The following is a 24,854-nucleotide window of genomic DNA, read 5'->3' on the forward strand; positions in this document are numbered from 1 at the left end:
AATTTACTTTTGAAGATCGTCGGTATTGAATTCGCGGTATCACGAATATGTCACCATTATCAAGTCAAGGACATTTTCAAGGCCACTTTCATTATCCCAATCTGAAAACGATCGTTATGTGTTTTGATTAATTATGATTAATTGTCAATTTTACGGGTAATTTGACATTGTTTTCAAGGATATTTCACATAAGAATAAATTTGGATTAAAATAACTGAGTGTAATAATGTACTAAGTCCGAATTAACATGTAAGCCCTTAGTATAGTTTCAAATTCAGACCTCCACGTATTTGATTTATAGCGTAGTTACACCGAAAAATATTGACGTCTTAAAGTTGTAAATGTGAATTAAATTGATGACAGAAGAATTTAGGTAAAATATTAGTAAAAAGCGATGAAATTTTAATTCGAGTCCGCCACGCGTCTTTACCTAAGTAATGTGTTTTTCATACAAAGTGACAGTTAAAGTCAACGGTGTCGGACAGTATATGGCCCTCTAAACAGAAATCAGTGTAGTTTGTGCGAATAAATGAATTATTGCTTTCAGTTTTCATTTGATAAGCTTTAAAGTGGCTGGTTCGCTCAGTGATGATAACCATTTCCCATTGCTAAACTTTTAACAAAGTTATACTAGTAATACTATTAATAATGATGATGATGATGATGATGATGATGATGATGATGACGATGACGACGACGACGACGATAATGATGATGATGATGACGTCGACGACGATGGTGTTGACGACGGTGGTGGTGGTGGTGGTGGTGGTGGTGGTGGTGATGATGATGATGATGATGATGATGATGATGATGATGATGATGATGATGATGATGATGATGATGTTGATAATAATAATAATAATAATAATAATAATAATAATAATAATAATAATAATAATAATAAAAATAATAATAATAATAGTAATAATAATAATAATAATAATCATAATAATAACTCTCAGCCCATTGAGTTCTGACTTATTTAGGTGCATACCGAGGTAATTGATTTTGCAAAACGCAGAGAGAATTCAGCTTCTTTTTTGACTTGTGACAGTTAACATGAAGTAGTATAGACACATCCACGTATTGAAAATTTGACAATTATCTGGAGCCACATATAACTCCGTTAATAGTGTGAATACGTGTAAAACGCGGCCCATCTTTCATTGCCAAGTCATTTCTCCGGGAACTGTCTGGCAGTGTGCCGTGTTGACAGAGACCAGACGCCGTGAGATGTGGCCAATACTGCCTGCGGCCCCCCGGGGACAGATTTCCCTCCCCCTAGCGCCCTTTAAACGCACAATAACATCTTGCAGTTGCCCGTAATTGCTCCATGATCTACAACTAAGCTGTTAATTTTGATGAGATGAAGATTGTTGGATGTAGTGCTTTTATGTTTTGATTCATCAACGTCAAAACAATTGAGTATCGTGGGGATCGTTACAAAATCGACAACATGTGTTTTGTATGTCGTGGGTATTTGCAGCTAGAGATAGTTGTTTTCGGCTGTCATTTGTTTGGTCTATCGCATTTTTTCCGATCCTGTGACAAAACAAGTCCACCATCACCAATTGTTTTACTTTCTTACCCGTCTACTTCATGAATTGTTATAACGTTTCGCCGTATTTTTTTTTTACGGAAAATGCCGAAGAGATCCGACTACAAACTGTAATATGATAGAATTTGTGCGGATATTTTAAATACTGTATACTTTGTGCCTTTTGAATGTCCTATGAGGGTCGCCAAAGAAAGTATCCGGAGTTAACGAACAAAAGACATATCGTAAAAATCTCGACGAGTATCTTTAAAATTTTATGGCAGAAATCCACTAAACTACATGACATTCCATGAACCCCAACTACATGACATTCCATCATCCTAGCCACACGACATTCCATGAACCCAAACTACATGACATTCAATGAACCTCAACTACATGGCATTCCATAAACCTCAACTACACGACATTCCATAAACCTAAACTACATGACATTCCACAAACCTAAACTACATGGCATTCCATAAACCTAAACTACATGACATTCCATAATCCTAGACTACACGACATTCCATAATCCTCAACTACATGGCATTTCATAAACCTAAACTACATGACATTTCATAATCCTCGACTACACGACATTCCATAATCCTCGACTAAATGGCATTCCATAAACATAACTACAAGACATTCCATAAGTCTCATGTACATGACAATCCATAAACATAAACTACATGACATTCCATGAACCTCATCTACACGACATTCCATAAACATAAACTACGTGACATTTCATAAACCGCATGTAGATGACATTCCATAAACCTCAACTACACGACATTCCATGAACCTCATCTTCATGCCATTCCATAATCCTCGACTAAATGGTATTCCATAAACCTCAACTACATGACATATCATAAGTCTCATGTACATGACATTCCATAAACATAAACTACATGACATTTCTTAAACCTCATGCACATGACATTCCATAAACCTCAACTACACGACATTCCATGAACCTCATCTACACGACATTCCATAAACATAAACTACATGATATTTCATAAACCTCATGTACATGACATTCCATAAACCTAAACTACACGACATTCCATGAACCTCATCTTCATGACATTCAATGAACCTCAACTACACGACATTCCATAAACCTCAACTACATGACATTCCATGAACCACAACTACACGACATTCCATGAACCTCAACTACACGACATTCCATGAACCTAATCTATATGATATTCCATAAACTTCATCTTCATTTTTTTTAACTGGCCATTTTCATGTGTAATGCTGCAGGCAATTAATGTTAAGTCGCCAGGATTATGGTTTGAGCTTTTTTTAAGGTTTTAAACCAATTCAAATATATAAATATATAGAAATAAATTGCCGTGGCGCGAATTTATTGTCTTCATTTAAAATATTGAAAATTATTACAAGAAACATTGTACAAAAATTTGCATTAGCGAAGAAAACGAGCATTTCAAGACAAAACATACTCTTTACTGAAATGTGAAGTGCTACGTCTCTTCCATGCATGGAAAACTAGCGTTTCGATGTGGACAATTTCAGGAAACTTTGGATGACACAACCCTATTTGGAGTCCCAGGAGGAAGCATATACCATTACAGTTCAATTGTACGACCGCTGCTATAAAATGGTAATAAAGTTATGATGTCCCTTTTGCACGCCATATGCGCTTTCAATTTCCCAAATATGTTGCCGCGTGCGAAGCTATCTGTAAAGGGAAACAGTCACTTGTCAACAATTATTGCGCACGCGATCTCGAGCGCAGAACAATCACGCGTGCTAAATTGGTAATTTTAAAGCTGTTCCGGCCGTCTAGAATTATTTGTAAAGTTAACAATCATTGTTTTCCAACTGGCGAAATATGGTGTTTGTTTTTGGCTTTTAGTATGTATATATTCATAACAAGTGTGACGGCTATTTACTATATTGGTAAGACAAATATTTTCTGTCCACTACTAAATTAAACTGGTGGTAGCAAGCATTTAAATTCATAGAATATTTATGGTAATTCCTTGCTTTCATTAAAACCCTGGACCTATCGATCATTTAATGAAATTGTTCAGCAAAGATATGTTAACTATTGTTAAATTGCTTGACACGTGTTTAAATTCTAGACGACACGTTTTTCTGATGAAACGGAATCCAAGAAGGGGCATAGTTTTTATCTTTGCCCAAAAATTCTGGATTCTGCATGGTCAATGCTATTTTCACAAATTAATTTCTCAGGAGAATTTAATTCCGAAATTGAATAGTTCTTTCCCCATTTTTCCCGCCTGTCATAATCCTAATACCTTAAGTGTCATAAATGATATATTGATTGATATATTTATTTGGCATATTGCGGTGATACTGGTTTTTGCGCATACAAAACAGCCAATTGAGCGGATTAACTGCGGACAATCTGTCAAAACAAGGAAGTAAGATGGGAGACAGTCATTCTCGCGTTCCACCGAGAAATCTCTCGATGTCTCGTGACATTGTCACGTGGTCAAAAGGTTACGCATCACCTTAAATGTAATTCTCCATAGCTCCTGACATAAAACAATTACTTTGATGAAAGAATCCAATATACTTTAAATAGTGAACTAGATTTTGCGTTTGTATTGATAGCTGAGGTAAAAGTTCAACTTTAGAAGATTGTTTACCTAATATCCAGAAATGTGTTTTGGTTTTCTAAAATACATTTGTACATCAATAATCATTAATGAGAAGTGTCTGATAAATGCAGTATATTAAAAATGCGGTGTATTAAATACCATACACGATTGTATTAAAATAAAAAAAGGGAGTTCATTTGAAATAGTCAATATATATTTATATTAAACGTAAGAGAATACGTATTTTTGAAATCCAGCGAGAGAATAAAAAGACATGTTTGTGAATTAAAAAAAAACTGGTGTAATGAAAAAGCTTTATTTTTCAGGCTAATGAGGTTCATATAGGGTGGATTTTATTATACTAAAAACTTGTGCGTTTTCTTCTGTTCAAGAAAATGGCGATTTTCCGTGTTTTCCGTCTGCAGCCCGTATCACATTGTCAGTCAGTATCTGTCGCGAGCGTTTCTTGGGTGTTCACAATATGGTGGGTAATTCCAAGCAGTCCGCTCACACGCAAAACTTCATCACCCTGGCCGTATAAATTAACGCCTGAGGAATTTATGCAATACTGAAATAACAACAACCCTCCTGTCCTGGTAATGACTTGATGCAATAATGTTTTCTTTCCATGAGGATGACAAAAAAGCAATCTTGGATCACGAATTTATGCATTAAATTAGCCAATCTCAAAATACGTTCCGCTACGCCAAAGAGACAGAGATAGAAAAAAATCAGAATTTATTAATTTTCTGAAATTCTTTGACGCCAACAATGTAGCATAGTGTGCTTTACAGTGTAAATACTCATAAACGGAGTGAATTATTGCCAAAATCTTGTTTTATAGGCCATCACAGATGAAAGCTGCCTAACAACATCTTAGAAATAAACGCCAATGGGATCATAACTCGTAAAATCTGACTGATTTTCGTGGTTATATCTGTCAGGAGGCATTGTTAAAGACTATAACGCCCAGACGTGTGATAAAAGGGGTTAAAACAGCGGCCATTTTTCATCATCCCTAATGTTCCTGTCTGTGTGTTTTGGACAATAAATGCGGATAAACACTCCGATGTAATCAAACAGTTAAAATAGAGAAGATTGCCAAAATGTATTTGTTAATTAAAAATGAGCTCGCATAAACATTACCGTATGAGCAGTGGCCTATGAAAACTGACAACCCTTTTAAGGTTTTCTTGGAATCTGTTGAAAGACGTCCCGACGTTTCAAAAGGGCGTACAGGCCGCTGCGGGTACAAACGTGAAATTCTCTGATTTCAGGCGGATGTTCGTGTGTGGTTTGTTCACTGTCCGCTGGCCATGGCATTAGTTCAAACATATTTTATGCAGTTCATTTTTACAAAAATAACAGTACAACAATACTCAGATAAAATGGATTGGAAAACAAGCAATACAAATTCCTTTCCATGTAAGAGTGTACAGTTACGAAATGTACAGAAAGTCAGTGTATGATGTGCACTGTATGATGAAAAATATTATTAAAGATAAGCCCAGTGATATATTTTTACAAGAACTGTTCAAATTATTTTAACATTTAACTTGAAATGTTTTGAAATAATAATAACAAAAAAAAAACAACAACAACGCAAAAATGGCCTACGGGCATGGGCTAGGGACACATCACTCTCCCGTGTAAGAAAACAAATCTTTAATATAAGATCATGACACCAACTCTATTAATAATTTCTACGGTAGAGCGCGAACCCCATTTCTGTGACCCAAGTAGCATCTTTAGCCTTTCATTCTGATTTAAATGAAGGGGATGGGGGCTTTCAGCTGCCCCACACCGTCCCCAGGCTCCGAAGTCACGTGCGTGTACATATTTCCAATGCATGTTTTATGCGTCTCGATAAAGCTGGTATATTGGGATAAAGTTTTTTATATTAATTGAATGAAATTGTTTCGTTATATTCACGTATTTCTTGGGGACTATTCAATTTTAATTACAGATAAAAAGGTTTACTACACCGTGACCTTACCTGTTCTGAGACGCTTATTGTAATCATTGAAGGTAAGCGTCCAATGATACAGATTACAGGTAATAACACAGGTAATTACAGGTGCGCATGCGTTGTGACTCAACAAAGGCGGAAGTGTACAGGAAATTGAAATTGTCGTCCATTTTATTGTGTTTGTAAATATTTTCGAAAATACTGGAAAAATGAGTTAGAAAATGAAGCCGAAAACAAACCGACGGGGCAAAGAAAGGGCTAGCGACAAGGACACCGTTGTCGCTTACCATGAGTTTATTCAGGGACGAATTCACGGCGAACTAAATGGTGTCTCGATAGGTCCAGGTTACCTGTTCTCTAAAATCGCCTTATGCCTGGTCATTTTTGGGGCAATCTGCCTCGTAATAGGTTGTTTGCTTATCACCCTTCGCCACCGACATGTCTACCTTGTGGATTGGAATGCCCAGTTTTTGGGTCCGTTCTTCGTGGCAATGTTCCTCTTGTGTTGTGGTATTGCAGTCTTCCTATTGCAAATAGCAAGAAACAGAACAAACCAATACCGCAAAGATTTGGCAGTAAGTATCATTGCCACATGTCATGTTTGCCTTAATTGCTTAACTCTCTCATTGCTACTTTTAAAGCTGCACTCTCACAGATAATGAGATTTACCGTTTTAACAACTTTTTTATTTTTTGTCTTGGAATGAGCAAATATTTGCATAACTATCTGCAAACCAGTGATGTAAGACTGCTGACAAAAGATTAATTTTTTATATTTCCATTCGAAAATTAATGTTTTATGGCTAGAAACATTACTTACGGTTTAAGAGAAATGCATAAAACATCAATTTTTGAACTTAGTCTATGATAATAGAAGTGTTCTACGGGATTCTTCCAATCTCTAATATCTAAACGGGTTTGTGCAAAAACTGGGGGGGGGGGTTTATAGATAGATAATTATATTTTACCATTTAAGTGCTAATCTACTTTGTACCAAACGAGCATTAAATGCATTAAAACACAGGATTTACCTTTCCAATAAAACGAAACTTGACCGACACTGACAACAATTATGCCAAGGGGAACAACTCGACCCAATCGTAATAACTCAGCCACCTTGGAGAAGCTTCGAGGTAGACCTTGTAAATATATTGTTATGTTTTTGACAGAATGAAATGAAGAATAACCCATCAAACTCATAATTATTTGTTGGATATTTATTTTTTGTGTACGGAACTAATATAAAATAATATTAACTGGTAATATTTCTTGTTTTTATGATATTTTATAGACGCAATATGCTTTAACCCGAAATCCTGATCCGAATAACTACCCAGTTTTGGTACAATTTGTACTTTAATGATTTTCCATATCAAAAATCTTAAAAAAAAATCCGTCAACTTACAATTATACGGATTATTTTTTAACTTTAATATGAAAATCTGTTATCTGAAGTTGTCAAAACGGTAAATCTGTGAGAATGCAGCTGTAAGTGTCACAAATTCATTTTTAACAATTTTGATTAAAAGGTATTCCCCACAAGATCATATTTTAATGTTTGTAACATTGAGTTTTTCAAACAGTTGTCATGATGATATTGTAATAAACCACTAATACTAAATAATAACTATTCATTTCATTCTGCTTTAGTTTCGACCCATTGGTGACTATGGTGTTGCTGTTGTCCACAAAAGCAAGCTGTCCTACGAAGAGCAAAAGAAGTAAGATCACAGAAATTTGGTTTATATGATAGATCATTAACTCAAACATTTCAAGCCATGATGTAAATGTTACTATGTGTGATCCTTTTTTGAAATTAGTTATTAAATAATTTTGCTCATAATGCAGATGGCTCTGAATGCCATCGCTTTGTGATCAATTAGCAAGAAAGAGTTGAGGTATTGCCATAGTCTTCAGGTATTGTTTTCTGTGATGTACAAAGCAAATGTGCATATGGGTCATGGAAACAGATTCCTGTTACTAACATAAACTGCAAATGCTGAATAAACGGGAAAATGATAGTTCACAGTGATTATTAGATATATTTCAAATGGGGTCTAGCTCAAGAGTTATAGGAGGTTGCTGAACCCTGCCCTTGGAAGCAGGCCTCTCTGCACTCATGGAGACCAGGAAGTTCATATAGTTTCTATGATTTATTTAAAAGATTATTATATGATTGAAAATAATTACAAAACTTAATATGTCTTTCAGTTAAAAGATAAAATTACTCGAATTTAACACATTTCTAAAACATTTTTGTCTTTTATAAAAAAATTATGTTCACTGCAAGATACGATGTGCCCTAAACACCTTGTCCCTTTTTTGCAGCATCCTATCCTGGTTAAATCCTGACTAAAGCCCTATTTTAAATTCTGTCATTCATCTGTTGAGCAGTAAAGAGCTTAAATCTGAGGAAAATATTTTAAGTGTAGACTAAGTTCTTATATGATTTTTTTGCTGATTCTAACAGGACAGAGTTGAAGTCTGGAACCACGCCACACAATGTTCGTCACCCTGGACGGCCGGTAAGCTTCCCTCTCCTTTCACTTTTTTCTGCATCGCTTATACACAGGCTTGAAAGCATGCTGTCCATCACTTCATGTAAAATTCAATCTTATTATTCAAATTTGATACTGTTTGCTCTCAGCCAATTGTGTAATTCATCAAGTTAATTGTCAATTTCTCATAATATCATTTATTAAAATCAATTTATTGAGATTAATATTACATTATTTGTGTGCCTTAAAGCTGCACTCTCACAGACTGACAGTGATGACACATTTTATTAAATTTTGTTTCAAAATCAGCTGATTTTGACTTCAATAACTTCAATAAAGTCACATAAGAAAACTTACAATAGAACATATGGTATCCCAGTTGTTTAGAAAACTGCCAAAAAATCATCTGTCTAAAAACATAAGTAAAGCTTTTAGCTTTAAAACATCAATTTTCGAACGTAAATATGAAAAAAACTGTGATCTGATCTTTTGTCAGCAGTCTTACATCATTTCTTGCCAAAGACTTGGCATAACTTGGCATATTCCAAGACAAAAAAATAGAAAGTTGTCAAAAACGGTCAAAATCAGTGAGGGTGCAGCTTTAAGCACCATCAGTTAGTTATAGAAGTTCTGCACTGCTGTGGCATGTCCCATACAAGCAAATGTTTGCACACAACACCTTAGTTCTTATATAAAAGTATAGCTTTTAGGCGTAGCAAAAAATGTTTGTTTCCCGTATCCTGACTTACCCCATAAAATCACCCCTGAATGATTTTGTTTACCACTGTAGCAATTTCTTTGTCCGTTTCTTATCAGTTGCCAATGGGCTATTTTTTATTAATTTTGACTACATGTAAATGGAGATGGTTTAAAGTGTGAAAACAACAATCTCATCCCAACCTCTTCAAATCTAGAAATGGCAGTGAAATTGGAAACAAACAGTTTCATTTCTTTGACATTAGTCATAGGCCTAGAACATGCACAATAATATATTTGCATGTATGCATGCTTTTTCTTGTGTCACCCGTAATGTTTCATGCATGAATGCATTATTGCTTAAATGGTAGTTTCCATCTGAAATCTTTATATTAAAATCCTAGTTATGCAATTATGTTCATTTAGAGAATGGGATTGCTTCGTATCAATATACATGCTCAATATACATGTATGTAAAGCATAGCTCATTATAACATTGACTCTTATGGTTTTGTGCTTACAAAAGGATGAATCATGATTGTCCGGAAGTTAGAATCTGTGGAAGGTTGTAATTGTGGCACACTTCATGAGGCTAAAGTGTAATTTCTTTGTTGATAAAACTATTTCAAAAATCAAACTATTAATTACATTTGTCCATTTACAAGGGAAAAAAATCGGGACAAATCCTAGGGCTTTCAATGCGAAAGTCAGGGAATATGAAAACATGCAACTAACCCGCATGATAAACACCATCTTATTGTAACATGCCTTTTGTCTGAATAAGGAACATGCTAGTAGTAGTCCTCGACGTAAGGGTCTGAGGGAACAACTGTTAACAAAGGTAACTAAATAAGGAAAAAGCAGAAAAGAAATATACTCCGAATATCAGAGCCCATGGGTTGAAAAACTGCTGCTCATAACTAGTAAAAATACATTGTGGAATATTACTCCTGATTGGTTTGATGAAGAAACATCTTTATATGCAGATGAAATAGACATTATCCAGAAACTCAGATTATTGAATTTAGAGCTTTGTGAATATATAAGAATTGTATTATGAAAACAGAATGATTTATAAATAGTATAGCAAGAACTAGAATGGTAGCTAAAATTGTAGCTGGCTTTGGAAAGTGTGTTAGGTTTTGGCTTTATTTAGATCATAACTAATGATATATATGTATCCATTCTCAAAGCTTTCTTTTATTCTTGCTTCCTAGTGAGTTTAGGTCTTCAGGGTACTTTTGCTGTCAAAAAGGCCCCTTTTCAAGTTTGTAAATGTGTATTTAGAGATTTCCTTCAATTGTAACATGTATAGTTTTGATGAACCTTTCATTCTTTGGTAATTACTTCAATATGCGACAGTAAATTTGATAGATATGATGTTTATATAAAGATTTGAATAATAATAAAGCGGGCTTCATAAAGAAAATGTTGGAAAAGGTTGATTTTCATAATTATATCTAGAAATCTAGAAAGCAACCCTTTCTAAAAGGCTAAAAGACAAATAATGTTAAACTTTTTTTTTGAAATAAATGATAACAATTATTATCATCCGTAGAATATAAAATGCCCTGTTTTTTCTTGCTTTCACAATTCCTTCCCCTAGAAATCCTAATCATAATGGGACATCACTCATATGTCAGTGCTTTGAAAAATCTGTGATTATAAAATTGTTCTTTAAAAACAAATAAATTAAATGAATAAATTAAATATATTATTAACATGCTCAAGTCTGAACTATGGATTTGTCACATCAAAAAAGAAATTTTATTGGTTCTTTAAATTCAAAGCACTAACACGATCATTCATGTTATATATATCAACAATCATTTTAACAACCTGAGTGGTCAAGAATGGTAGCAAATATACCCAGTATAGTAGACTTAACTGTATCTGTTGTACATGAATTGTTGTGTAAATTATAAATGTGTTGAAAAATGTACTTTTTTGATGTGAGGACTGTGATAACTTATGATTATTTTTAAGATAATATCTTAATTTCATTTTTTGTAGGATTTTATATCTTTGTTTTCATTCATCATTACATCAACACAACATTTTAGCTAGTTTGGCGCTGGAAAATGTACTGTGAAATATAAGATACTGGTATTTCTCAGGGTGTATCTGTTATAGTGAGCTTCAAGATATTAGATCATACAAATATGTATTCAACTCCTGAAATATATAACATCAATTTCCATTTTTTAATGAAATCACCTGCAAGTCTCTATTACCAATTAGGTATCTTAATGTGTGGTACCATTCTTTGCCACTTATTACATACTGAAAGTGAAACACTTCAAGGTATTCTATTCTAAGTCTGACAGTGATATAATAATGTGAAGGTCACATCAGAATATTATTAAAGCCTCAAAAAACACAGTTGCATCCAAAATTAATAAAAAAGGATATTTATCCATTATACCATTTTTTTCAAAATTAACTTTGAGGTAAAAAAATATGTGAAAGACACTGTAAAATCTTAATAATTTAATATGACTCACTATAACTTTAATACTTATGTCAGTTTATAGTATTCTCAGTATGATTTCCAGTGCTGTCTTTTTTTCCTGTATCTGCTATGCACAGGCAACTCTTTAGCCACTTGTTCAAAATGTGTGGGTGGGGTAGAATATTGTATGTAACAGTTATCTGTATTAACATTTTGTGTTCATTTATAAAAATTTTGAAGTCAGTAATATTGCATGTTTTGAGCATTATCTGTTGTCAGCATGGAGTAAAATGCAGAAAATATTAGAAAATGAAAACAGTGAATTCCAGTGTTTTTATTTTAATATTTTTTTATGCATTGCAATTTTTATAACTTATAAATATTTTCTGTTTTGCATGGTTATTTTTTTAAAGTTCATAAAAGCTTGTTTATGCTTAAGTCTTAACACACAATTTAACAAAAACACTTTTTCACAATTTAAAATGTTTCTTTAGAAATGCACTAATATTTTGTGACAGAAGATTGATTAATTTGAATTTACTATTTGTGCATGATTAAGGTCAATTAAATTAATTTAATTAACTGAAAATGACAAAAATAATAATCCTCTATTCAGCTTTCTCAAACATCAACTTGTTGAGTGCTCCAAGCATGCAACCTGTTGAGTGCTCTAAACATGTAACATGTTGAGTGCTATTTGTTGTAATGTTACACACATAATGAAGCAAGTGGTTAGAGCGTTGCATTAGCAGTAGTGTAGACATTGTTTGCCCTTACCAGGAAAGCAAGATGGGAAGATGTACAGGCAGGAGTTATTTGACCCTGACCCAAAAAGACTTGTAACCACGGTTATCACATGAGAAAAAAGTCCTGTACTCTCCTCCCCTCCTGTTTCTCCTGAGTAAGATACTAATTTTGCGTATGTTTTGGTATTTACAGGGTGTGAATGACAGAGGTAACCAGGGTGATTATAGCAAGCCACGTGGCTATGATAACCGTGGTTACAAAGACGACCGCGATAGACCGCGTGACAATCGTGACGGACGTGACCGACCACGACGTCAACCACAAGACGAACATGACCGACCACTTAAGCGTGACATGGACAGACCAGATGAAAAGGAACGAGGGCGTCGACCTCCCGATGATAGAGATCGTCGCCGTCGGCCACCAGATGATGAGGAGCGCAAACGAAGACCTCCAGATGACAGACGGCGGCCACCTGATGACAGAAGGGGACCTGATGACAGAGACCGCTCAAGGAGGCCACCACAAGGTCCAGAAGATGAAAAACGCAGGGCAGAGGCTCGACGAAGATACGAGGATGACAAGAGAAGGCGACTTGAGGAGGACAGAAGGCGGGCTGAACTCAGGAAGCAGGCAGAGGCTAACTCACAGTGAGTTTAATTTTACTGAAACCACTTACAACAGGGAGGGTTCACAGTATCAATACTGAAATCAGTATTTTTAAAAATATTTCTTATATAATTATATATGATGTACTGTGTAAGTTTTCAGTAAAGAAACATCCCTTTTTTCAAGGTTTTATCCTAGTGTTTAAAATCGCAAGATATGTAAGTATCTTTAGGTTAATTTTCTTGGTATCTTATGGTACTAATCATGCAGCATTATTTGTATATAATAAAATGCTTGTTGTCAATTTTTTTTGTTAATACTGCTAAAGACTGGGCTTTAAACAATGCTTAATGTGACTTCTATGCTTATAAACTTAAATTTATAAAAGTCTTTTGATGAAATAATGGGGTAGGTGATGTAAAATTTAATCATTTTCATTATTGGTATATCTTTCTTATAGGAAAACGACATATATTGTGTTTTGATATTAGCAAGTCAAAAAGTTCTAAGAAAACACTGGATGCAGGCAATGCTGCTCAAATAAGTTTACTCCTAAATAGTAAGGACCCCACAAACAGTGTGTTTAAACCACATGATAAATAAGGTCATAAATGCTATGTTGAAAGGCAACATTTTGCTTAAAATTAAAAACTAAGATAACTTTACCTTTTCTTCACCATTTATAAAAACAATAAAACAAAAATGAGAGGTAAAGAACCAGATCAAATCTAATGAAGTTTTTATTCCATGTCAATATTTTTTAACCAATTGTTATGAAACTTTGGCAAAATACTTTTCTTCATGTTGTCTTGAACAGTTGTGAATATGGGTCGCCTCAGGTCAAAAAGCTATGTCACTAGGTCAATTCAAGGTCAATGTTACCATAACTAAAATAGAAAAAATGAAACTGTATATCTTCAGTAACAGTTCATCTTTTTAAACTTTGTAACTTTAAGTTAAAACATGTTTTCTACTTGGTCACATTTTAAGGAAATATATATTCCAACCAATCCAGTGCTTTTGATGTGTCTAATTGACCTAAAGGTGGGTTTATCTGGCACATAAGTAAAATTTGTATTTTGAGACAGATTTTTCAATGAAAAATTACAGGTTGTAGAATGGCAAAACATTATGTCTTGAACATTAGTGAATATGGGTCGCCTCAGGCAAACAAAATAGGTCACTAGGTGAGGTATTAGGAATTTTTTATTACATGCCATAAAGTCAATAGTTTTCATCCAATTGATATGATCTTTGTCAGAATGCTTTTGTGCATGTTTTCTTGAACATTTGTGAATATGGGTCACATCAGGTAAAACTAGTTCAATTCTTTTCACTTGTTAAAAATGCATTTTTTGTTCATATTAAAATAGTTCAATAATAGTTTTTATCCAATTATTGTTTGCTTGAACATTTGTGAATATGGGTCACCTCAGGTAAAAAACTAGGTCACTAGGTCAAATCTTTATTAAATCTTCACAAACCTTGTTCCGAAAATTTGTCTGCATTGTAACTTAGTCTGTTATGAGCTTTTTTCCGTTCTAGATTGTAATTTTATTAACTTTTTAAAAATATTTGTGTCCATGAAATCTTCTATGTTAAAGTGTGTCATCTTGGGGTAAAACTAGGTCTTTGGGACTCTTTCAGGAAAAGTTTATGTATTTATAATTTGTTCATTTAGCCTCACACAAATGGAATAGTTTCTGTTGATCTTTATAAAATTTAATCAATGAACATTTCTAGTTATTAGGGCCACAAAATATGTGCAGGTGCCCTGAAGTAATTGCCCTTTCTGTCGGTCATATTTTTTATGTTTTTTGTGGCTTTTTTAGTGTGATGTAGTTTTACACCTGGGGTTTCGTTTCCCGCTGCATTTAGTAAAACCAGAGTAATGGCCATTGAATAAGCAAAAATGGCATTTCTGGACTTGTGTTGTTCAAAACTCAAAAACAATTCACCAAGAGTAAACAAACCTTTGCGGAATGTTATTTAGGTACTTAATAAAATGTTCTTAGTTTGTGGAACTCATAATTATGATGCACATTTATGGAGAATGGAGAAAATATTGGCCCTTGCTTATGTGACAAACACAGAATATGGGGGCATCTGTGTTATATGGACACATTTCTAATTTGATAATAACTTATCAGCTGCTTAGGATATCAAATTCATACTTTCTAAACTTCCTCACAGTAGCAAAACGCTCTTATGTGAAAATTTATGTTTCTAATGCTTCATTATTGTCAGATTTCTGGCCCTTCATATACTAAGAAATTATGACACTTTGTATGGTTTTGTTCATGATTTTAAAACCTTCAGTTCAAACTTTCCTTTGCTCAGTGTATTAATAAGATGTTTGTGACATATTATATAATTCATGCTTTGTCAGGTTTATTGCCCTTTGTTAACTTAGAAATTCGGAACTATCAATGATGATTGAAAGATCTATAGATGCTTGGTTATATACCTAATAACATGCCTTTAAATTGCGACCCATTTCTCATATACCATAATTTGTGCCCCTTGTCACCCCTGTGATTGCTCTAACTTCTTAATAAAGAAGATGTCTCGATGCAATCCTTGAAATATTTAGAATCATCATTAAATTATTCACTCCCATTCCAGACCGCAAGGTGATGAACGAGGAGTGGACGTGGACCCTGGATCTCGGACATACCAGATACAGACCACAGTACGCTTACAACGTGACCAACAAGGCATGGACGAGTCTGACCTCTAGATCTGCTGTGTCTTTACACATTGCGACATATCTTTGTGAATGGTTTATTGTGCAAATTTAATTTACCCTTGTCTATGACATAGCAATATTCAATATTGTGTAACAGTTACAAGTCCGAATTGTAGATCTGCTTACACAGCTTATTGTGTAATAATTATGAATTCAATAATCAGATTGGTCTTTTATTGAACAGAGAAAATTATAAAACAATCTCCCAAACAGTTTTTAGCTCTACTGGTAAACGGCACGAATCATGTGATGACGCGGTGTTTGTCGCCATTGACTCTGTATACAACTACTTGTGAACGTGATTTAGTCTTCAGTTTTTATTTTATTTTTAACAAACTTAAACAGTAGTTAGATATACATCAGAACTCTGTTCCTTTTTAAACCAGCCAGATCTGCCAATTCATGACTGGATTATGGCTCTCGAAATGATCAAAATTGCTATTATAACAAAGTGATGCAGTCAAAGGGAGACAACCTGTTTTCAAATAGTGTACCCTTTTTGTTCTAATTACCTTTGTTTTGTTAGAGGTGAAAATTACAGTCCAAGAGAGTAAACCTGTACCCAGAAAGTGCAGTTGGTTTACTCCCTTTCATGCTCTGATTTGAAATTGACTTAAAAAGCCATGCCAGTAAAGCATTGGTCATTATGGGCTTCTTGTTTTTGTATCTCATTAAGTATGTTTTTTTAAACACAAAGTGACGTCTTGTAAAAACATGGATGATACATATATTTATACTGTTATATATTATTCCTCTGAATCCATCCTCTTTCAAGCAATTAAATATATTAAACAAGTGCTATAAATCTTTCACAAAATTCTGTGACTTTCCATGTTGGTTGTCTAGCTGGTTCATATAAGGATGTCTTAAAGCTTTGTCCATAGATTTCATTGATGTATAAAAATTAAAAATGGACTATAATGTGTACATATCATATGTTTATGGTTTTACATTCCTATAGTGTTTTAGGCACGAAACCCATAATGACCATTTTTGTTAAAAATGAAACAGTTCAAGATGCATCCTAGTGTCGTAGAATAAGATAGGTCTACAATTTTGTCTGAAAGTTGTAAAATTTATTGTCAAGTCTCGACCGCTATTTCTTATACACAATAGTATGCATTTTTCAGCAGTATACATGTACTTCCAATTATTTGTATATAGATCATCATTATATATTTTTTATACAGCTTGTATTTGTAACCATTCCATGTATTTTATAAACTGTATATAGTGTCATTCTGCCATATTTGTAAATTCTTAACATTTGCAATCATATCATAAAAACAACATTAAATGTATGTAAAAATAATGAAACCCAATACAACACATCTTAGGCTGAACAAAAATAATGTGGATCCAGTAACCAGGCTTATTTTTAAGTTCCAAAAGTAAATTAATTTTAACAGTATTGTACAAGTTATTCAAGGCGATGCAGTTTACTTATATTGTGCTGCTTAATGTTAGCAATATGAACAAAACAATGAGAACACAATAAAAAATATCCTGCCTAGGATTGTCTCAGCATGTTACAGGAACCACATTTTTTATGTTTGGCCTTATAACACATTCCATTTTTGAACATGAATTCAATTATCTCTTCAATGTTTAAAGAAATATGGTAATCATTAGGTTTTCATAAACTTTGTACATTACTGAATTTTATACACATTAAATAAAACCAGAAAACCATTTAAGTTAATTGTTCAGAAACTTGTCTTCTTGACCTATTGTTTTTTATTGAAATCATGACTGTAACCTATTAATAATATTCCTATATGACCTTGACCTTTGACCCCTTAACTATACAAAGTTAATCAGAAATGACCTTTGACCCTAAAAATGATACAATATCAATCCAATATGACCTTGACCTTTGACCCTCAACTGTACAAAGTAATCAGAATTTACCTTTGAACCTAAAATCTATACGATATCAATCCAATGACATTGACCTTTGATAATGCAAAGTAAATCAGCAAGGCCTTTGACCCTAAAATCTATACTATCAATCCAATATGACCTTGACTTTTGACCCTCAACTATACAAAGTTAATCAGAAAAGACTTTGACCTCTGACCCTAAAATCTATATAATATCAATCCCAAATGACCTTTGACCCTCAACTACACAAAATCAATCGGAAATGACCTTGTCCTTTGACTCTAAAATCTATACAATATCAATCCCAGATGACCTTTGACCCTAAAATCTATACAATATCAATCCAATATGACCTTGACCCTCAACTATACAAAGTAATCAGAAATGACCTTGACCTTTGACCCTAAAATCTACAATATCAGTCCAATATGACTTTGTCCTCAACTATACAAAGTTAATCAGAAATGACCTTGACCTTTGACCCTAAAATATATCCCAAATGACCTTTGACCATAAAATATGTACAATATCAATCCAATGACCTTGACCTTTGACCCTAAAATATATCCTAAATGACCTTTGACCCTAAAATATGTACAATATCAATCCAATGACCTTGACACAACAAAGTAAAGCAGAAATGACCTTGACCTTTGACTCTAAAATCTATCCCAAATGACCTTGACCTTCAACTATACAAAGTAAAATTAGAAATGACCTTTTGACCCTAAAATCTATACAATATCAATCCAAAATGACCTTTGACCCTACAAACTATACAATATCAATCTTAAATGACCTTGACCTTTGACCCTCAAATCTATACAAAATTCAAAAATAATTTGACACACAGGGTATAAGATTTATGTTTATTCATGTTTATCTACATTTAGAATGAAAAACAACTGTTATTCCCCCTGGCATCAGTCGCGGCTGCTGCTGTGGAATATCTGCAAATACATAGGATATAGCATTTGAAACATTACTAGTAAAATAACGTAAATTACGTCATTGTCATGTTAACTGTTTGACCTGGCTTTACTGTCTTATTAATTTAATTCTTTTTAAATATTTAAAATAAGTTCAATGAGTAAAACAAGAAATGCCGCAATGCGACAAAACCAGGTTTTCAATGATTGACAGAAGAACTTCAGCCTGTGTTGTGAGAATTATAACTAAGTTGATTTGTCGTGTGTTGTGTGTATGTATAAGAACATGTAAAATTGGTTAAAGGGAAAGTTGATTATTTTACTTTGTCATGGCACATATAGATATTGTTATCATCTGTGATTTTAGTAAATCATCAAACTCTGTTGCTGGAACATGAAAATGATTTTAAAGGAACTTGTTCACAAACTCTTCCTTTAGACAAAGTTGGGTCAAGATATGTCAACCCTTACTGAAATTATTCAGTTTCATAGGTGAGTTTGAAGCCGCCCATACCAAGCTTGGTCAAGAAATGTGAACCCTGACTAAAGTTATTCAGTTCCAAACATTCTTCTATTTTAGTAACAGTGAACTTGACCCTAGAAGCCCTATATGCAATCTCAGGAAATGTCTCCTCTCCATAAACTCTTCCTATTTACCAAGTTTGGTCAAGATATGTGAACCCTAACTAAATTTATTCTTTCAACCGTTTTTTTATTTTTAATAACGGTGACCTTGACCCTAGGGATCCCAAACGCAATCCCATGAAAGGTATCCATAAACTCTTCCTTTATACCAAGTTGGGTCAAGATGTCAACCCTAACTTAAGTTATTCAGTTTTAACCATTTTTCTTTTTTTAGTAACAATGACCTTGACTCTAGGGACCCCAAACGCAATCCCATGAAAGGTATTCATAAACTCTTCCTATAAACCAAGTTTGTTCAAGATATGTCAACCCTTACTGAGATTATTCAGTTTCATAGGCAAGTTCAACGGCGCCCTCCTGGGCGCCAGCCAGAACAACAACGTTCCTCATTCTAATAACCAGGTTTCACTATGTGAAAACCTGGTTAATAACTACTCTGTACTTCCATGGGAAAATCCATCCCAAACCCACACATCAATGTTTCTCTGGCTTCTGGCTTAGACTACAATGGTAATAAATCAGCCTGTTAAGGATAGACAGAGGTGATTTTGTTTTAGCTCTACTGACCAAACTTCTGCAGTCGTTAAATTTCCAAGAAAGCTTTATAAATTAGTCAGATCCATCTATGCATGATGAGATTATGGCCCTTGAAACAAGGCAGCCCTATTTTTTTCAACCTTGACAACTTTGTATTGAAAGTTGTGTATTACTGTAGTAGTTCTTTCCCTTCCCCCAAAATGCTGCAGCCATAACTAAAGTGCTTTCTAAGGGTCACAACTTCTTACAGAGATTTGTGTTTTATTGTAGTAATTTAATTATTCGGGTCAATAGGCCTTGCCAGATTGAGATTGCAAATTCATCCCTGGTCCTGTAATGGGCTGTGGAAAATTTCAAGGAGTGTTTCAATACAAGAGTATCTCTTGAAGCAATGGGTCCATAAGATGGATGCTCCCCATATGCCCATTTTCTATGAAAAGGCAGAAATTGTAATACAATGTGCTGGTAGAAAATGAACGGTTGTAGCATTATCATGGAAAAATTCATAACAAGGAAAGATATTGGCAGGTTTGAGGAATATGGTAGATTTAAGTCAATTTAAACAATGAAATAAAAAAGCAGCAATTGAAATTCACAAATATCAGTAGAAGAGGAACATTGCAGGATATCCTGAATATGGATCTTTAATATCATTGACATCTATCTATATTAGTTTCATTTGAATCCCTTTAGAACATTCCAAGATATGACCAAGCACCTGTTATGGAAAAATATCATGTTAAGCTGGTTAAGGGGTTATAACTTAATAAATATGCATACAGGGTAGGATTATTATTCTTGGGTACTACACTTCCTGGAATTGCCACCTATTTCTATACAACGTTACATTTGAATCCCTCAAGTAATTTCCAAGATATGGCCCTTACAAGCACCCATTATGGAAACGAGCTGTTGTAAGACAGCGCGCTCAACTACGCCGCTTTGACTTAGAAGTGAATACAATAATGATGTAATATGTGCCTGTCAAAAGCAATAAAAAAATAAAATTTAACAGAATTAATAAGAATCGCGATGTGACAAAACCGGGTTTTTAATGATTGGCAGTTTCAACTGCTTTCTTCTATTTTTTGTAACAGTGACCTTGATCCTAAGGGCCCCAAACACAATCCAATGGAAGTCCTCCATAAACTCTTCCTACATATCAAGTTTGGTCACAGAATGTTAACCATAACTAAAGTTATTCAGTACAAAACAGTAATCTATTTTTAGTAACAGTGCCCTTGACCCTAGGGGGCCAAAAGGCAATCCAATGAAAGCTCTGCATAAACCTGTTTTATATACCAAGTTTGTTCACACTATGTCAACCCTTACTACCTTTAACCTAAGTTCCTAAGTCAATCAGGGGCCATAACTTGTATTAAGGATAATATGGAGTTATGTAACCTCATTGTGTGATGGTCCTGAATAACTGTGTTTAGTATTAAGTCAATTGAATGAAGGGTATAGAAGTTATTAATGAATATCCCAACCTGCCCTAAAACTAAAACCTAAGTTACATAGTCAATCAGGAGCCATAATTTGTATAAAGGATAATATGGAGTTATCTTACCTCACTATGTGATGGCCCTGAACAACTGTATGAAGTATTAAGTGAATTGAATGAAGGGTATTGAAGTTATAAGTGAAAATCCCAACTTGCCCTCAAACTTTAACCCGACGCCAACGCTGGGGCGAGTAGTAAAGCCCTCCTTATTCTTCGAATAGTCGAGCTAAAGTCAGGTTAATGGAAGACTTGATAAATATGAAGGATAGAATTATGCTTGGCTGCTGCACTTTCTCTATTTTCCATCTAAATGGGTATGAAGTTTCATTTCAATCCCTTAAGTTCTGATCAGCACCCATTATCCAAAAAAAAAAAACAGGTTTAAGGGAGGTATTGGATACTGCACTTCCTATTATTGCCATCTATCTACATTTCAAATTTCATTTCAATACTTAAGCATTTTCCAAGATGTGGTCTGTACGAGTACCAAATTTGTTAAAATTTCGGAAGGTAACTAAAAATTCTTATGCAGGGCAGGAGGACGGTTTTTGTGCACTGCACTTTCTCTCAATTTCAGCTATCAATATTTGAAGTTTCATTTCAATCCCTTCAGTATATTCTAAGATATGGTCCAGACAAGCACAGATTGTGAAACAAAATGGTTTAGGGGAGATACCTAAATAAATAATGCATGATAGCATTATGGTTCTTATGCACTGCACTTTCTCTCATTGCCATCTTTATATATACCAAGTTTATTTTAATCCTATCAGTAGTTTTGGAGTAATTGACCGGAAAAGGGTGTGACGGATGGACAGAAAGACGAACGGATAAAGCTGTGACTAAATGCTCTCCCTTCAGAGAGCATAAAAACGTAGCACAAACCTTCACCACTGTTGTTTCTTGCATACCAGACGTGTGTTTCCGGTCATGTGACCAGTGCTGGAAAAAATCGTCTTACACACCCCATGTAAGATGTGTCACGTGCAACAAGGATGTGTATAGATTTTAACAGTTTTAAGAGATGTTATAATAATCATATACGCACTAATCATTTCATTTTTTTACCTTGAAGGTTCTGTCCATGTATTAGCATCATGCTTCACAGAGCAGGGACAGCTGATCTTGAGCGGCGAATACAAAGTGGCACTGGCTGTCTGGCTGGATGTCAGCAACCAAGAACTTGTTGCGGCCTATAAAGTCGCTGTAAACCTGTCATTACACAAGAATTGTTATTTGATGCATACACTTTTAATGTGGTCCTGATATTACACCATCAGCCTATGAAACAAACTTTTATATGAACATGTAAATATTTTAGAAATCCTTTTACCTCGAAATTGAGTCTTGGGTTCATCTCAATGGTTATTGCCAGCAACCAGATCATCTCTCGCTATGCCATTTTGACCTGCAAAACATGCATTTAGTATGCTACATTTACCTTATGTGGTTACCTTTAATCTGACTTACTGTGGGGTATACTCGGCATGCCTTAAATGTGCAATTTATCAGAGCAGTTTTATCAAACAAATTCCAGTGAAACAAAAGCGAATTATGTGTTACCTTGGAGTACACATTTGCGTGAAGTTCCTGGTCTGGAACACTGGGATGCAGAGACTCATGCAACTGTGTGAAGGCATCCCTGACCTGCCAAACAAACACATTTCACCATGGCTTTGCTCCTATATGTGCACCCCAGATTATGGAGGCCTTGTTTTCTCTCTGAAGCATAAATATTGCATTTGCGATACATATGACAAAATATTAGCAATTGTCATTTATACCAGACAAATACTTTTCACTTATCATTAAAGTCCAAAATGGTATTTGTAAAGATACCGAAAACTTGTCTATACAGCCAACATTGATTCTACCTTTACAAATTGACCCATAACGCATGTACTAAACTCACCTGGACTCCATAGGCGAAGCCTAAACAGGAGATGAGCACTTGTGACCTTTGATCTTAGGTGATTTTTGCCATCTTTGATGGTCAAGGTTATTTATTCTTGGTGAAGAGCTGGCTGGGGACATCAAAGGAAAATTCATCTAGGCGGCTCTCGTCAGCTCACTCATCAAACGCTGTTGAATTCAATACTGGTAGGACAGTCGTCTATGTTGGAAAGCTGAAATAAATATGATCATTCCAATTTGGTTTATTTGAATCTGCTACTGACAGTGATGAAACGTGTCGAACATTTTCGTATATAACTTGATCCCAAAGAAAATTTGTCAGTTATTAAGCTATTGAAAATAAAATGTCTAAGCTAATTTTATACTGCATCAGTTATCATTTTGTTAAGACAGATCCATTTAAACTTGCAAATTGTTAAGACAGATCCATTTAAACTTGCAAATTAAGTTAATTCAATTATAATTAAAACATTTGGTAATGCACCAGTCATTTGTAACCATGTCCCCCCCCCTCAGTACAGGAGGTAAACTGGGGATAGCCGGGAAAATGGGCTGTGTTTTTACCTTCCAGGTGGCCCCGCAGTGCAGGGTTAATGCGGTGGTTTTGTCTTCGCGCCAAAAAGAGCGAGGAATGGGCCTTACCTAGGTTCCCTGGGGTGCGAAGGCATTTGGCGGGGGTTTAACCAGAAGTTCGTCCCGCAGGGCGCGGATTTTACCCGGGCTTGGCTGACCAAGACAAAGTCCCCGCTATTCCCTGCACCTGGGAGGCTGTAGTTACAATTGACTGGTGCATAAGACTGTCTTCACATTTTCATGGTTAATGAATTGTAAAAATAACCGCAAGTGCGGTATTGCCATCAATAGCAGGAATCACACTCCACATACAAGGCCATACTTCTTAAGCCCGACCCTTACAAAATAGACGCCGACCCTACCATTTTAATACTCTGTCAGTGACTGTTATAATATGAAGTTTAAATCCTTAAAAGCTTTATACAGAAGATTACTTTAACACCTTTCTCCAGTGATGACAATGACATTCTTACAGAAAGCCAATATAAAAACAAAAAAAACTTTCTTTTTTGAAAAGGATGTAACTCTGACCAAACCATTTGTTTTGGCCTTTGAACACAATATGCACAGAAAACTCATATATTTGTCTCCCTAATGAAACTAACTGCTAAACATCAATGAAAAAACATAACCAGGCACTGTATCCTATCAAAGTCCAATCCTCTCCAACACAATATAGGTGTTTTTACTGGTCTATGCTTTAAAGTGAGCTTTAGTCTTTACATGGCCTTTCGATCAGACTCCAACATTTTTCTTTCTTGTCAACTCAATAATATAAAAGAATATAGTTTACATCGGAAAAAAGTGGCTAAACATAACTGAACTGCGAAAAAAACACCCTTTTGAATAGCAGTTTACATCTACAACTGACACTATTTTTGTACCTCAATTATAATTATTTCCCATGCAATGTTTTTTAATAATTAATAAGTCAATATAAAATGCCATTCTGTCCCCTTTAATATGCTACCAAATTAAAGTATTTGTCGTCATG

The 24,854-nt window shown here is 34.6% G+C and overlaps 1 protein-coding gene and 1 long non-coding RNA gene across 2 annotated transcripts; one reads left to right on the top strand and one right to left on the bottom strand.

The window, feature by feature from the left end:
* Positions 1-6,241: 6,241 nt before the first annotated feature.
* LOC128209772 (uncharacterized) lies at positions 6,242-17,566 on the top strand. Its single transcript, XM_052913977.1, has 5 exons — positions 6,242-6,699; positions 7,774-7,844; positions 8,594-8,648; positions 12,709-13,166; positions 15,751-17,566. The coding sequence occupies exons 1-5, from the start codon at positions 6,346-6,348 to the stop codon at positions 15,863-15,865; spliced, it is 1,053 nt and encodes a 350-aa protein (XP_052769937.1). The 5' UTR covers positions 6,242-6,345; the 3' UTR covers positions 15,866-17,566.
* Positions 17,567-22,450: 4,884 nt separating this feature from the next.
* Positions 22,451-23,496, bottom strand: LOC128209782 (uncharacterized). The gene is made up of 4 exons (XR_008257061.1): positions 23,286-23,496; positions 22,937-23,095; positions 22,707-22,781; positions 22,451-22,585 (listed from the first exon to the last, which is right to left on the bottom strand). It is a non-coding gene; the product is annotated as an uncharacterized LOC128209782 (long non-coding RNA).
* Positions 23,497-24,854: the final 1,358 nt, after the last annotated feature.

This window comes from Mya arenaria, chromosome 2 (assembly GCF_026914265.1).
Source record: "Mya arenaria isolate MELC-2E11 chromosome 2, ASM2691426v1".
Lineage (NCBI taxonomy): Eukaryota > Metazoa > Mollusca > Bivalvia > Myida > Myidae > Mya > Mya arenaria.